At 38.5% G+C, this 13,050-nt stretch overlaps 1 protein-coding gene across 2 annotated transcripts in view; it reads left to right on the top strand.

Annotated features, from left to right (window-relative positions):
- Positions 1-13,050, top strand: part of ADGRL4 (adhesion G protein-coupled receptor L4) — a 72,228-nt gene that overhangs the window by 27,454 nt on the left and 31,724 nt on the right. For both annotated transcript variants that reach the window (XM_030278979.4, XM_072932524.1), the window contains exon 3: positions 9,109-9,261. In XM_030278979.4, the coding sequence (XP_030134839.2) occupies positions 9,109-9,261 (153 nt within the window). The remainder of the gene's footprint in view (positions 1-9,108; positions 9,262-13,050) is intronic.

Genomic DNA, 13,050 nt, shown 5'->3' with positions numbered 1-13,050 from the left:
TTCTGCAGGCAGAGTTTTGAGAAATTAGTGTTGAAAATAACAAGAACCAGGCGCATTGGTAATTGAGCGATTTTGAGTCTTATTTTCCTTAATACTGTTATACAGTGGCTATTGGAGTATTCGACAGATATGTGTACAGAGAATAAGTAAATACTCTGAAGAAAGAGTTAATGTAATCGAGACTTCACTCTCACATTCTGATGTATCTACTCTCATGGATGGTGCTGATTCTATACCAGAATTATGGAAAATGCAATGGGAAATCTGCAAGCAATTAGAATGCCAATATTGTCTGGCTGTAGTTTAGTTTGGGTTTGGTTTGGTTTCTGGTTTTCTTTGGTTTTGGGTTTTTTTATGCAGTTGTATTTGCAGTGCTGAAACAGAACTTCTACTTGAGCCACCATTCAGTTCTGCAGGAGGGGGCATGGTTATCTACTGGCAAATCCCTTTCAGTAGGGGACTGCTGTGCTGCTTACTTTCCTTTAAGCAGAAATACTCTGACTGTGCATGTCCTGTTTTACTCTTCAGTTAAAGGATATTTTTCAGTGAAAACAAGCACGTTAGCAACAAAAATGAAAGCTAAATGGGAAATTTTGTTATTTAATAACAGTGAAGTTTCTAAAACATTTCTGCTGGTGGCATTCAGAAAAACTGATACCTTCACACTGCCAGCAGTTCAAATGCAGTATATCCCCATTCAGCTGCACTTCACTTTATGTTAATTCCTTGTTTTTGAAGGAGGTGAACCAAGAAACTAATGATGTGTCTCAATTACATTCTGTCTAATCCTGAAGTAGCAAGCCTGACACAGGGTGTCTGCCAGGATGTTAAGGCTGGGTTTTGTAATTAAATCAGTGTGGGTGAGGAAAGGAAGAGCAATGTGATCTTGATTCTCGACTTCTGCTCTTGGCAGGTTTTGCCCCTTTGCTCCTGTAATAGCAACGGTGTAGGTTAATGGGCGTCACTCTTTGGGCATTTGTGAGTTTGAGGTCAGACTCTTTTATGTAAACAGGCTTTTCACACACTTAAACCAAGCATGAACATATTCACTTGCAAAGAAATGCAAAAACAGTCCTGGTATTTCTGAGCCTGCCACGAGGAGCAATGGAGCAAGTCAGCTAGGGGAAAGCCTGCTTCAGAATTAGATATGAACCTGAGCTTGTCCTTTAGTTCAAACACCCCTGGCTGCCCACTCCAGGGAGGAACTCAGCAGCCTGGTCTTAATTTCTGGCTTCCAAATGTATAATATGAACCACCCCAAACAAATTGACCCCATCAACTCCAGTTAAAACTGCCTTTACCATCTAGCTCTGTGCCTGAGCAGCTATTTATTAATCATTGCAGAGCCCCGTGTATTTGCTCATTTGTGTCCATCACTGTGTGCCACCTGTGCAACGAGCTCACACACCTCACTGTCACTGACATTAAATATTTGATACCGCCCTTTGTGCTTGGCAGAGCAGCACATACAGGTGCTTTTGTGTGCTTCCAGCCCCAGCTGCCTGGCCCACTGGGAACACAGTGCTGCTGTTGCCATGTGATATTCCAGACCCCAGGATGTAGTCCTGAGTGACTGAAGGATGATAAGCCCATACCCTGGCACAGAACAGCACCATTTCTTCTCACAGCCTTTCCTGTGTGCTTGTAGCAAATTTGATAAAGCTCATTAGATAAGGCTCAATGTTCCACTGCTTCAGTCAAGCTGTGTTTTCTCTCAGCTACACCTTCTTCACATCTTGCTCACCCATACCATGATGGCCCCACTCTGGATTTCATATACAAATTGTAAAGTGCTGATGCATTTCCTGTCTGTGTTTTCTGAAAAAATATACTTTTTTGTTTGAAATTTAGGACGGTGTTGCCTGGAAGTTTTTATTTCCCCTTAATCAGACTGTTTCCTAAACTGCTTTCTTTCTGCCTAATCTCTTGCGTGGAACAAAAATGTTTAGATTTTAGTGACATCTCACTTATTCACATCCTGTCAGATGGGAGCATTGTGTTGTTTGATTTCACAACATAACCAACCAGGAGCTGCATGTGACTGGAACTGAAATGGGGATTATTTTTTATCCGCTCCTATTAATCAGTTTTCCAAATAATTCACCTAGTCATAACTTTTCACCTCAAAAACGAGCCTTGGAACTCCAGCAGTCCATCTTCAATGTGTTCTGGGGCTTTTTCCCACTGTACTGTCTCTGAAATTATTCTGCTACAATCTCTCTTCTTCTTTAGCATTGCATTTTAACAGCTCATCAGACCAACTTCTCAGCTGGAAAATTAATGCCATGTTCTCTTTGGGAGAAAGACAGAAGGGGATCCTGGAGTACTCCAGATACAAGGAGGTTGTGGTCTGCTACCCTGAAGAGTGAGTGGCAGCTCCTTGTCCCTTGTGCCTGAGCTGCCACTTGGGCTGTGCTCAACCCCCACCCCCCTGACAGGCTCCTGGGACCCTGCTCTCCACAAGCAGGGGATGCCTGACCAGCTCCGAGTTTTGTCTGCAGTAGAAAATCTTCATAGCACCCCCAGGTCTTACCCTCATGACCCAGTCAGGGAAGGGCTGTCAGTCAGACAATAAATAACTAATTTGTGGTTAGTTAACTGATGCTCTGCACTTGCAGCTCTGAAGTTTTCTTGCTGATTCTCTGTTGGTCAGTACAGCAATGAGGTCTCTCCTGGGAGAGTGATGGGAGGGTGCTGATACACTCCTTGTGGGCCTCTGCTCTTCAGAGGTGCAGGGGAGGAAGTGATGGGGGAAAACTGTGACAGGACCACCCAATATTTATTCCCTCCTTCTATTATTTAATTCCCCTTATACTTCTGTTTCACTAATTTAAGCACCTTGTTCCTTTTTGTTCTCAAATTCTTGCAGATACCTCTCTGGGTAAATGGCTTGTTTCCAGTCAAATATTTTTAATGATATTAAATCATTAGTACCTTTAATGATACCCCACAACAACCCCATTCTTCACTTATGAGTGATCACAAATTATAGATTTCCTTTTTCTGATCTTTCACAAGTGTTGAAAAGGCAGGATGTTCTCTGTGGATAAACAAAATGACAATTTCATCACTGGCACTTACCTGATAAAAAATGCTGTTCATTTATAATGTCTGGAAATATCAACAAGAGGTGAGGGCAACAGTTTGGATAATAGATTAACCCCTCCAAACCTTGTCCATTCTCTGAAACTCAACCGGAGTGTGACTTTAATATATAGGAAACTTTCCTCCTTCTTTTAGACTTTTCTGTCCTGTTCCTTAAACTGAGACTAAGGGAATTTTCTGTTGTGAGGCCCTTTAGTTCACCCAGACATGAAAGAACTGCTGATCTGAAATCATCCCTTTATACACACATAGCCTGTGACGATGTGAGAAAATATTTTTTTGCTGCACTAAGACCTTAAAGGAGACCAGCTAGTTGCAAAGCCACCAAGTTAAAGCTGGATAAAAACTCCTGCCAAGCTACAAAAACACCCCAAGAAGGCATTGTAAAAAGCTCTTGAAGGCAGTAGGGAAATGTGAAATCTTAACAAGGCAGAGCTTGCAGCAGCAGTAAGATTTCCTATGCAGCAACTGCATGGTTCCCTGCCCAGGTGTAGGACAAAGATGAATCAGGCCCATTATGAAAGCAATTCATATTTAAATGAGATTTCCAGCCCAGTTTCTGCAGTCTCAAGTGGTTATTCTAAGCATCTGCTCTTTCATGCTGATTTAGACCAAGCTCGAATGCTGAATCTTTGGAGAATCATAAACAAATTGTGTTAAATTGCCATTAATGGAAACAAATCACAAGAAAGGAAAGGCAGGGTTGTTAATGGTGTTGCTGTTCTTAACCCGGGCTTTGATGGCAGTAGATGCAGTCCTGCAGCACAGAAGTAATGTATGTAAAATCACCCACTGTTCTGAGACCTCCAGACAAGCTAAGCACAGCGGGGCAGTAGCACTGGAATTTGTTTTACAGGAAGCCTTTCATTTCCTTGCTTTTGAGGGGTTAAGTGAGGCACTTCAAGCCCTGTTCTCCCGTGAGGGTTACACTGGGGAAGGGTAGTTTTCGCTTCCCCCAGGGGCTCCGCAGCAGCTCGGCAGCAGAGGCTGCAGTCAGCAAGCAGCGGATGCCATGAATCAATGCATTCCCAGCCAGCCGGGCTGCATTTCCTTCCTGCCCGTGCTGTCCGCCCCTCACACTGCTGTGTCCCACAGATACCGTGTCCAGCTGGGTGGATGGGTATGCCCCAGAGCCCTGCAAGCTTGGTTTCAACAGATAGGTTTGCATGGATTAGGGGAAAACTAATTGTTGATGTTTTCATTGCGTTAACGTTCTGTCATGCCGGGAATGCACTAAATAGAACGTGCATCAATTGTAGTGTAAGAGATGCTTGTGGTCCTTCACTAACTTCTGATAATCACAGCAAGGGAGCAATGCTTGTTCCAGTGAGGCTTTGGGAAAACTCAGGTTAACAAATTCAGATTCAGAAAATTCAGGTTAACAAATTCCCTGGTCAGGAGTCTTCAATATTCTCTTCATTTCTACAAAAATCTCATTTTTCATGGATTGGGGAGGACTGAAAATGCACAAATTATTCTGTTTAACTTTAGATTTCCACCTTGTTTGTTACTTGAAGGGAGGAACAATTTATTTAAAAATTTATAAAAAGTAAAACAAGAAAACTTCTGTTTGATTGTGAATCAATATGTCAAGTTTCACCCCAAAACTAACTCTTCATATTATATGTCATCATATCATCAAAAAGTCTATCACAGAAATGTGCCCAGTGCAATGAAAATACTTCATAGCTGTTTGATAAATCCACTACCAACATATTTTTCCTCATGATATTTTTCATGTAAATACACAAGCAGTATTACAAAAATTTTCTATCCAAAACTGATAACTCAAAGAACTTTCCAATGCTTGTCACAAAAAAAAAAAAAAAAAGCAAATTATGTACTTTTGTAGATGTTTTCCAATTCTCGGTTATAATTTCATAACCATGCATTATAAAAATACCATATATTTGCCATATATGACACGGTAATTCTTGCACTCTAAAAGGGATATGGACTACAACAAAGGAAATGTTCCAGGTTCCTTTTTCTCCTCCTAAAATCTCATCAGATTCCTCTAGCTTCCAAGTGCATCATGACCCTAAAATCCACAAATCATTCTTTCTTTTTGTATTGGTATGTTTTAAAGTTTCTAAAAGAATTTAATGCTCTCTATACAAAAATGAACTCATATTAATGAGCACAAGTGTTTGAAAACAGAATTACTAGCTCAAATCAAAATGGAGCTCTAGAGGGGTATATCAGTTTTTCATATTTTTTCTTTTCTTTTTTCCTTTAAAAATCTATAATACATTCTCAAGAGACTAGTAGAGGTGTGATTACATTACATTGATTACTATAACAGTAGTTGATTCTATCTAACCATAATGACATTTATGTACAGCAAAATACATGTTAGCTGTAATTTTAAGGTAAAAATGGAAAATGGATTTTATTATACACTCTACCATGTAAACATCCTACCAGTATTCAGGTACAGATTCATGTATCTCCCACAAGTCTTTGGCAATTATGTGTAACCTTCCTTACATTTTGACTGTTAATAAGATTTTAGAGCAATACAAGTCACAGAACTGCCATGTAAAAAAATAACTAACCAAAAATGAAAAGCAACCCAAAAAAAAACAAGCCTAGAATCCCAACAACCAGCTCTACAGTCCCACTGTCATTTCTCAAGAGAGTGCAGCTATTCAGGAAATGCCTTGTGTGTCAAACATACTTGAATGTAACATTACCATTTAGCCATGATAATTAACCTTGTCATTTGGCTAGTCATGCCTCTAAAGTCTCCAAATTTTTCATAATTTACTGGAGACAAAAAATCTTTAAAGCAATGTGTATTCCCGAAATACTGCCTGCAGTGCTCAATGAGTAGCTGTGCAGCATTAAATGCACATGCTGTAATTAAATTAGGTAGCAACAAAGCAGGTGGACTATATGAGGGCTGTCACTTAAAGTATCCCTTCTGCATAGGCAGAAAATTTTGTTAGAAAAACATTTTCTCATCTATAAATCCCATTGTTTTTTCCTGGCATCCTTTAAATCACAAATCCAACGACATTATAAATCATGTAAAACTTGGAGTATTACTTCAAGCCCCTGGGCTCCTCACTGGAGTGCTGTCTGAAAAAAAAATTCAGGTTGTTTACACAGAGAACTCAATAATACTTTTGCCATCATTTTTTATCTTGTAGAATATTTTGTGTAAAAAGGAATGGTTAGATAGATTGTATATGAAAATCCTTTCTGTTTTTGTCAAACTTCTTCTCTTGCCTTCCTCATTAACCTGGTAGTTTTCCATAGCCTACTTACGTCAGTAACTTTTACGTCATTTATTTCAGTGCAAGCAGGATGTGGTCCAGTAAATTATCCCCCAGCACAGTCTGCTCAGAATTACTTTAAACCATGGAAATAGTGAAAAGAAAACTCCACGTGAATTTAACTCTTTAAAATACTCATTCTCGTGTTTACAATGTAAGTTACTGCTGTTTTTTCAATGTTCAAAATGTTTCTGTAAGGTCTCTCAATAAGCAAGCTTACCAAGGCCATACAGTCACCATTAAACCCCTTGCAGACATCATAAATATTGAGGAAGAACACCAATAATCCAGTGAAGTTATTTAGGTATACTTCTAGAGAATTTATTGATAGCCACTGTATGAATCATATTAACATTAGTTATAAATTCTTTGGACCATCTAAAAAAGGCAATATTGCTGGATATAGAGGACTAAAGTTGAACTCCTAGAAAAAACATCCAAAAGAAATGTTCTTGCATGTAGCCTTTAGACTCCTCAGCTCTGTTATTCCTCTACTTTAAATCAAGTCCTACCACCATCAGTGACCTTCTATTTCTCATCTTCCAAGACTACAATCCTATGAGCTTTCCAAAATCAACACATACGCTTTTATAGAATCTGTAATATTTTCCCAAGACCAAATTAATTTTACAACCACAATAGGGTAATCCACTCTTTTTTTTTTTTTTTTTCATCACTAAATGCTAAGCAAATTTGGGTTGCAAAGGAGTCAGACACACACAAAATACATTATAAGTGGACCCTGTAATTAAGGTTTGCACAGTTTTCTGGGACCTGGTCTCTGCAATGCTACGTGACAAACCAGATTTTTTCATGCTCTCATGCTTTTTTTTTAACTGGGATCAACATCACACTTTTTCCTTCCTATCATAATTCCACTTATGCTAATTAGGTTTTATTTTGGCATTCTTTAAGATCCAAATGATACAGATCCTCTGCTGTATTCTCATGAATACCAAGGCTGTAGAATAAATATTGTTGACGTGTGTTGGCACAGTGCTTTTATACTTGGATTCCTCATTAAATTACATTACATTTTAGTTTTAATGAGCATAATCCATTTGATACTGTTGACCCAAATTCCCCTGAGGAAAACTGCAGCTCTGAATTGATATTTGCATCTCTGACTTAACTGAGTCACATTCAAAATCATATCAGACTTCAAATCTCAAAAAAATTGTCCTGTTTGAGTTATGCTGGGGATTGTGACTAAGTTTTATTCCAGAAATGTATTCCTGCAAGGCTTTGTAGCTCTTGCTGTACTTTAATCTTGTCACTGCCCCAGCTTTCGTGCTGTTTTCCGTATCTGCATCCTATCTCTGTAAACAGCTTATGAGAACACTGACCAGCAGGAAGCAGGAGCACCTTTCTACAGCTCATCCTTGGATGTCTTTTCTGATATCATATTTCTTCTCCCTGTCATGCTCCTACATCATTTCTCTTCTGCAATAAATTGTTATTTCTCTCCCTGTTAGAATTCTTTCCTGTCATTCATCATGTTAGGAGTACCTTTTGCTTGAGATTAGAAACGAAATCCCTGTACATTTCAGGAAATCTTTAACTCTTTTCCATTCTCATGATGTAGAATTCCACTCAAGAGTGCCACCTTCTTTGGGAGACTTCTATAGGTTTTTTGTTTCAAAGTTTTGGGGTACTTCAAAAAAATGAGCTGTTGGAAAGATGGATTTATCAGTATTGTGAGTGTTTCTCTCAGTTTGATGAGTAAGGTGCCTGAATAAGAAAGCTTTTGAAATGTTTTTCAAGTTTGGTCTGAAAGTTATTCAGTAGACAACAGAAACCTTGGAAGATTTTGGGGAGGAAATGGTTTTATTGAGTCATTGAAGGTGATCAACTATGCAGTTCCAAACATGAGTTTAAGATTTTGTTTGGCCTTTGATTAAGAATGCTGGATCCCCATGCTCATAAAGACAGCACACGCTGAGGCTGTGCAGAGATGACAGTCTCAAACTTGTGTATATCACTCCTTTTCACTGTGTCACTGGAGGCCTGGGATTAGCCCTGTAAAATTGTTCACGTGAATTTTTAGGTACAAAAATGATGACTTGCAGAGGAATTGCTAAGAGGTAAGGCTCAAGACCTGAATCTTGCCCATCTCTTTGTTAATATCTTTGGGATGACTAAGAAAAAACAAAATACTTGGAGACTCAGGGCAGTCAGTAGGATGAATTTGTAAGTCTGCTTTCCAATAATGCTGAGAAATACCACAGAAGGTCTTTTAAAACAGGCCATTAAAAAAATATACATTTAACTATACTGGTTCTGCTTTGATGTCAGAATGAAGGGGGTGATTTCTTTATATCCTTTTGACCTCTGTTTTTTATAATTCAGAATTCCCAGACATATCCTCAGAGTGAGCTTCTACCTGTACATTTTTGGATAGGAAAAAAATGTTATCAATTACAACCGTGGCAGAACACACACTCGTCTCAATCCTTTATTCCAAGTGTATATCCAATTAAACCATTCATTTCAGTATCCCACTGATCTCTCACTTGATTCACACAGGATGAGGGCAGATGAGTGCTGCTGAACACCTGATTACATCCTTGGCAATGGGAAAACTATGTAGACAAATACCAAGACTGCCAGCTCAGCATTCAAGATGTGTGCAAGTGAAATACCAGAGCCTAATTAAGCTTATAGAATACTGCTTTCTTCAATCATCAAATGTAAATATATTTTTCCATAATTTGTCTTGCAGATGATAACGAGTGTGAAAACGCTACTCAGCCTTGTGGAGAGCATGCCAATTGCACAAACACAGAGGGAAGTTATTACTGCACGTGTATGTCTGGTTTCAAACCCAGCAATGGTCAACAAATTTTTGTTCCTAATGATGGAACCTCCTGTGTGGGTAAGTCATTACTGTCTGCCAGGGAGCTTTACATTGTCACTCTTCCCTTATTGCTTCTCTTAATTATAGAAATCTAGCAAAATGCTTTCCTATCTGTGAAGTTTGGAGTCTGGGTATAAAATTCACATATTTTGGATGGAAGAAGCTTTCTTAATATTCCAGTTCAGGCCCACGCTTCTCCCTGACAACAGAGCAGTTGCCATTGCTTTCAATGACAGTTGCATCTTGGCTCTGCTTGCAATATGTTTAAATCCACATGTCACAGACTTACACAATAAATATATAGTTAAGGCAACATAGACATCACCAATTCACCCATTTATGCTACTGCTTCAGTGATCTGTGAGCAAGGTGGTCACGTTCTCAGAAAAAAAAATGTGACAAAATATTCTGCATTCAGATCTGGATCAACAAAATTCTCTACAAGTTTGAACTAGTATACTTCAAATATTTTTTGTTTGGAAACTTAATTAGGATACTTTTGGAAATTTTTCAAGTCTAATAAGCAAGATCAGTGGTTATCCTACCTCCTGTGCCATTCATTAGCCTCTGGTTCTACAGCAGTTGAATGGAACACGTTCAAGATTACAGGGGAGGAAAAGTTCTCTGGAAAAATGTTATTTCTGAACAACCATGCAATCCTTTAGGATTTCCTCTCAATGGAAGAACTGTGACTATTTCTCTTTTTCAAATTCCTGGTAATTTTCTCTGTATGTTGCAAAAGTCCTCAGGGAATGGGAAAATGAGAAATAAATCTATTGCCCTTTACACCTTTATGCTGACAGTGTCTGATTCTAGGTATGTCTCCTGTGAGCTTGTGAGTGCTGACAACCTCTCTTCTCACTGCTCTTAATATCAGCAGAGTGGTTGCATATTAAGCCAGAAAGTGATCTAATCGACATTTCTTGCCCATTGCTCACATCCATCTAAAAGTGTTCTGCTTTATCCAGCTGCTATGAATCATTCTTAAATTAGCTGGGATGGAGACAGTTAGCACATTGAGCTGTAAATATTCTCACCATTTCTGCTCCAGGTTTTGATTTTTACATTATGATATTTCCTCAGCTTCGGAAGTTTTTCTTCAAAGTCATTTCTCTGACTCTTTTTGTGTCACTAACTTCTTACCCTTAGCTTGATAATTTCTTCTTTTTTTTTTTTCTTTTTTCCTCTTTACTGGGCAGATTGATCTTTTTTTTTATCCTCTACTAGAGTTTAGTTTAGTAATTCTTCATTTTGAATATCCACATGGAGGAGCCAAGAGCTTTCTAAACATATACTGAAATTAAAAAATTACCTTTGGGCACCTTTTTTCATTAAACAAGTGTACCAATTACTTTACCAAGATGTGAGTCCTAAACACAACATTTTGATCCACAATTAATTTTTTTCCTTATCCATAAGGGAAGCCATAATAGGCTATTTTGTACCCAATGGTTCTGCTGCTACAGGTAGCAGATATGACTTGCACACAAGCAGCTGACATTTGTGTATTCAGGGTGACAGCTGAAGCAAATTTCAACATTTCAGTTTAAATAGAGTGCAAGTTATTTAGTACAAATCACAGAAGAGAAGTACAAGGTACCCATCCTACACAAGTTTATGGGGCCCTACAATATATTTTTAGATTCTGCAAAGTCTTAAATCTTCTTTTTAATATGTGCATATGTATATATGTACATGGCAGTAACTTTGAAACTTGAATTTTGCACAGTATGCCATTATGAACCCTATTTGTTTACACCCTCAAACCTACCTGAGTTTCTAGTAATGCAAGTGTGGTACATAAATATGTGTGAGCAAGTCACATGCACATACCTGTGTATTCCCTCTTCAGAGGGATAAACTCCCAAGTAAAAAGTGACAATGTTCCCCAAGGTAGTAGATCAAAAGAAATCTTGGGACATCGGCTTTAGAAATGTTGGTTCACCCTTAATCCAGTCAGAATGCTGAGTTTTGAGTTGAGGGTCAAAAGTATTTCACCCATGTCATCAGGTAGAATTGCTGAAGAGATGACAAAGATGCAGATAGAGGAGGAACTGGACAGTAGGAAGGGAAAGAGAGGAGAAGAAAATAATAAAGGAAATGGAGAAGAAAAAAAAAAAAAAAAGGAATGCAGAGATGTGACATTTCTGAAGACACTTTTTTGCTGTCCTGAAAGTGAGATATTAAAATCTATTTTTTGGTTTGTGCAAAAGCCATACTTTTCCTTAGACTTCACAATTTATTGAATGTTCAGCTGCAAATAAAAAAGTGAAATAGAAACCTATTTTTTTCACCCCAGTCAACAGAGTAAAAACATTAAAATGGCCATCTGTGAAATGAAAGTGACATCCATGCCACTCTGCTTTTTCTGGGAACATGCTATCAGCTCTCCTCAGGTATTTCTGAGAGCCCTGGGAAGGCACTCATTCTCCATCCCATCCTTTGCTGTGACAAGGGAGCTGTACAGTGGATGGAATCTGGTGTTGGGCCACGTTGCAAACTTTTCCTCTATCTTTGCCATTCATAGCCTTTTTCATTTCTACTTTGTGTGTGCTGCTGCCTTCCACAGTGTGAAGACACAGGGAGGGAACATCTAGTCCTTTGCAATTGGACTTTTCAATCACTTGCAAGCTACTAATAAGCAGAAGGTATAATGTAGACATCAAGCTGTCTTGACTGGCTGGTGAAGAATCAAAGCGATGTAGGTACAATCCTGTAATTGGCAAGATTGAACATAATAACTGCTCTCCGTACTTTTAATTTAATTGGAATTTCCTTGCCTGCTGCAATAGATGAGGAGTGACAAAGCAAAGAAATAAAATAAAAGGTTATAAATCTATTTTCACACTAGCCTAAGTGGTGTTGGCGATATTATTTTTCTGATCGCAGCTATTATAAAAGCTTCAAAGTTCAGCTCCAGGATTTGTTTTGAATATTTACTGAAAGGCCAGGGCTTTTTACAGACCTATGGCAAATGCTCTTCTGTTTAAAAAGCTGGTGTTCTTCAGCCTTTGCTCATGAATGCTATCTGTGAAGACTGATCACACAGCCATGGCAGCCCACTCCTGCTCCCACAGCACATCAAGGAGGAGAGTTTGGGATTCACCCCCCAAAGCTCCACTAAAATTGGATTGCTGAAAGCACTGACAAGCTGTTGTCCATGTGTGGTCCAACAATTGCATATTTGGTTAAAAAGGCATAACTACAAAATATAAAGAAACAAAAGCCTACAGCTACTGCTCGCAGCATTTCAAAGCAGGAACTTAAAAGCTGCATTCTTGCAGCTGTCACAAACTGTTGGCTGCTCCTGAAAATCTCATTGATTTAAAGGGGATATGAAGCTGATTAGTACCTTGCAAGTTCAGGCATATTGCCTTTTAATTTTGTCATCCAGGAGTTGTTTTTTTCTTCTGAAAACAGTAAATTAAATAGGCATGATATGGACCCTTTCCATACGGACAACACAACTGCAGAAAGTTTATTTGCATGTACTCAACAGGGTGTCTCTATCAGACTTTAAATAGGAGTTCTGTTGCCAGAGATGCGCCAAAATACTTGAATTTCTGCTTTTGTTTTGGATAATCCTGGCTTCTCATTGAAATCTTTGTTACACCTAATATCTTATATAATTACAAAAAGAATTTGCATGACTGCCCAGTAATAACAAATCAATTATTTACTGATCTAAAAGTGTATGAAAAGAAAAGTGTCATGACAATTTTAGAACATTTGTTTAAGTAAATCATATGGAGATCTGATCCATAGTAGCAGTATTCTCAAAAGCATTCAAATATTACTTTTTTTATT

The sequence above is a fragment of the Taeniopygia guttata genome, chromosome 8 (assembly GCF_048771995.1).
Source record: "Taeniopygia guttata chromosome 8, bTaeGut7.mat, whole genome shotgun sequence".
Classification (NCBI taxonomy): domain Eukaryota; kingdom Metazoa; phylum Chordata; class Aves; order Passeriformes; family Estrildidae; genus Taeniopygia; species Taeniopygia guttata.
This window is presented reverse-complemented; position numbering and strand designations above follow the sequence as displayed.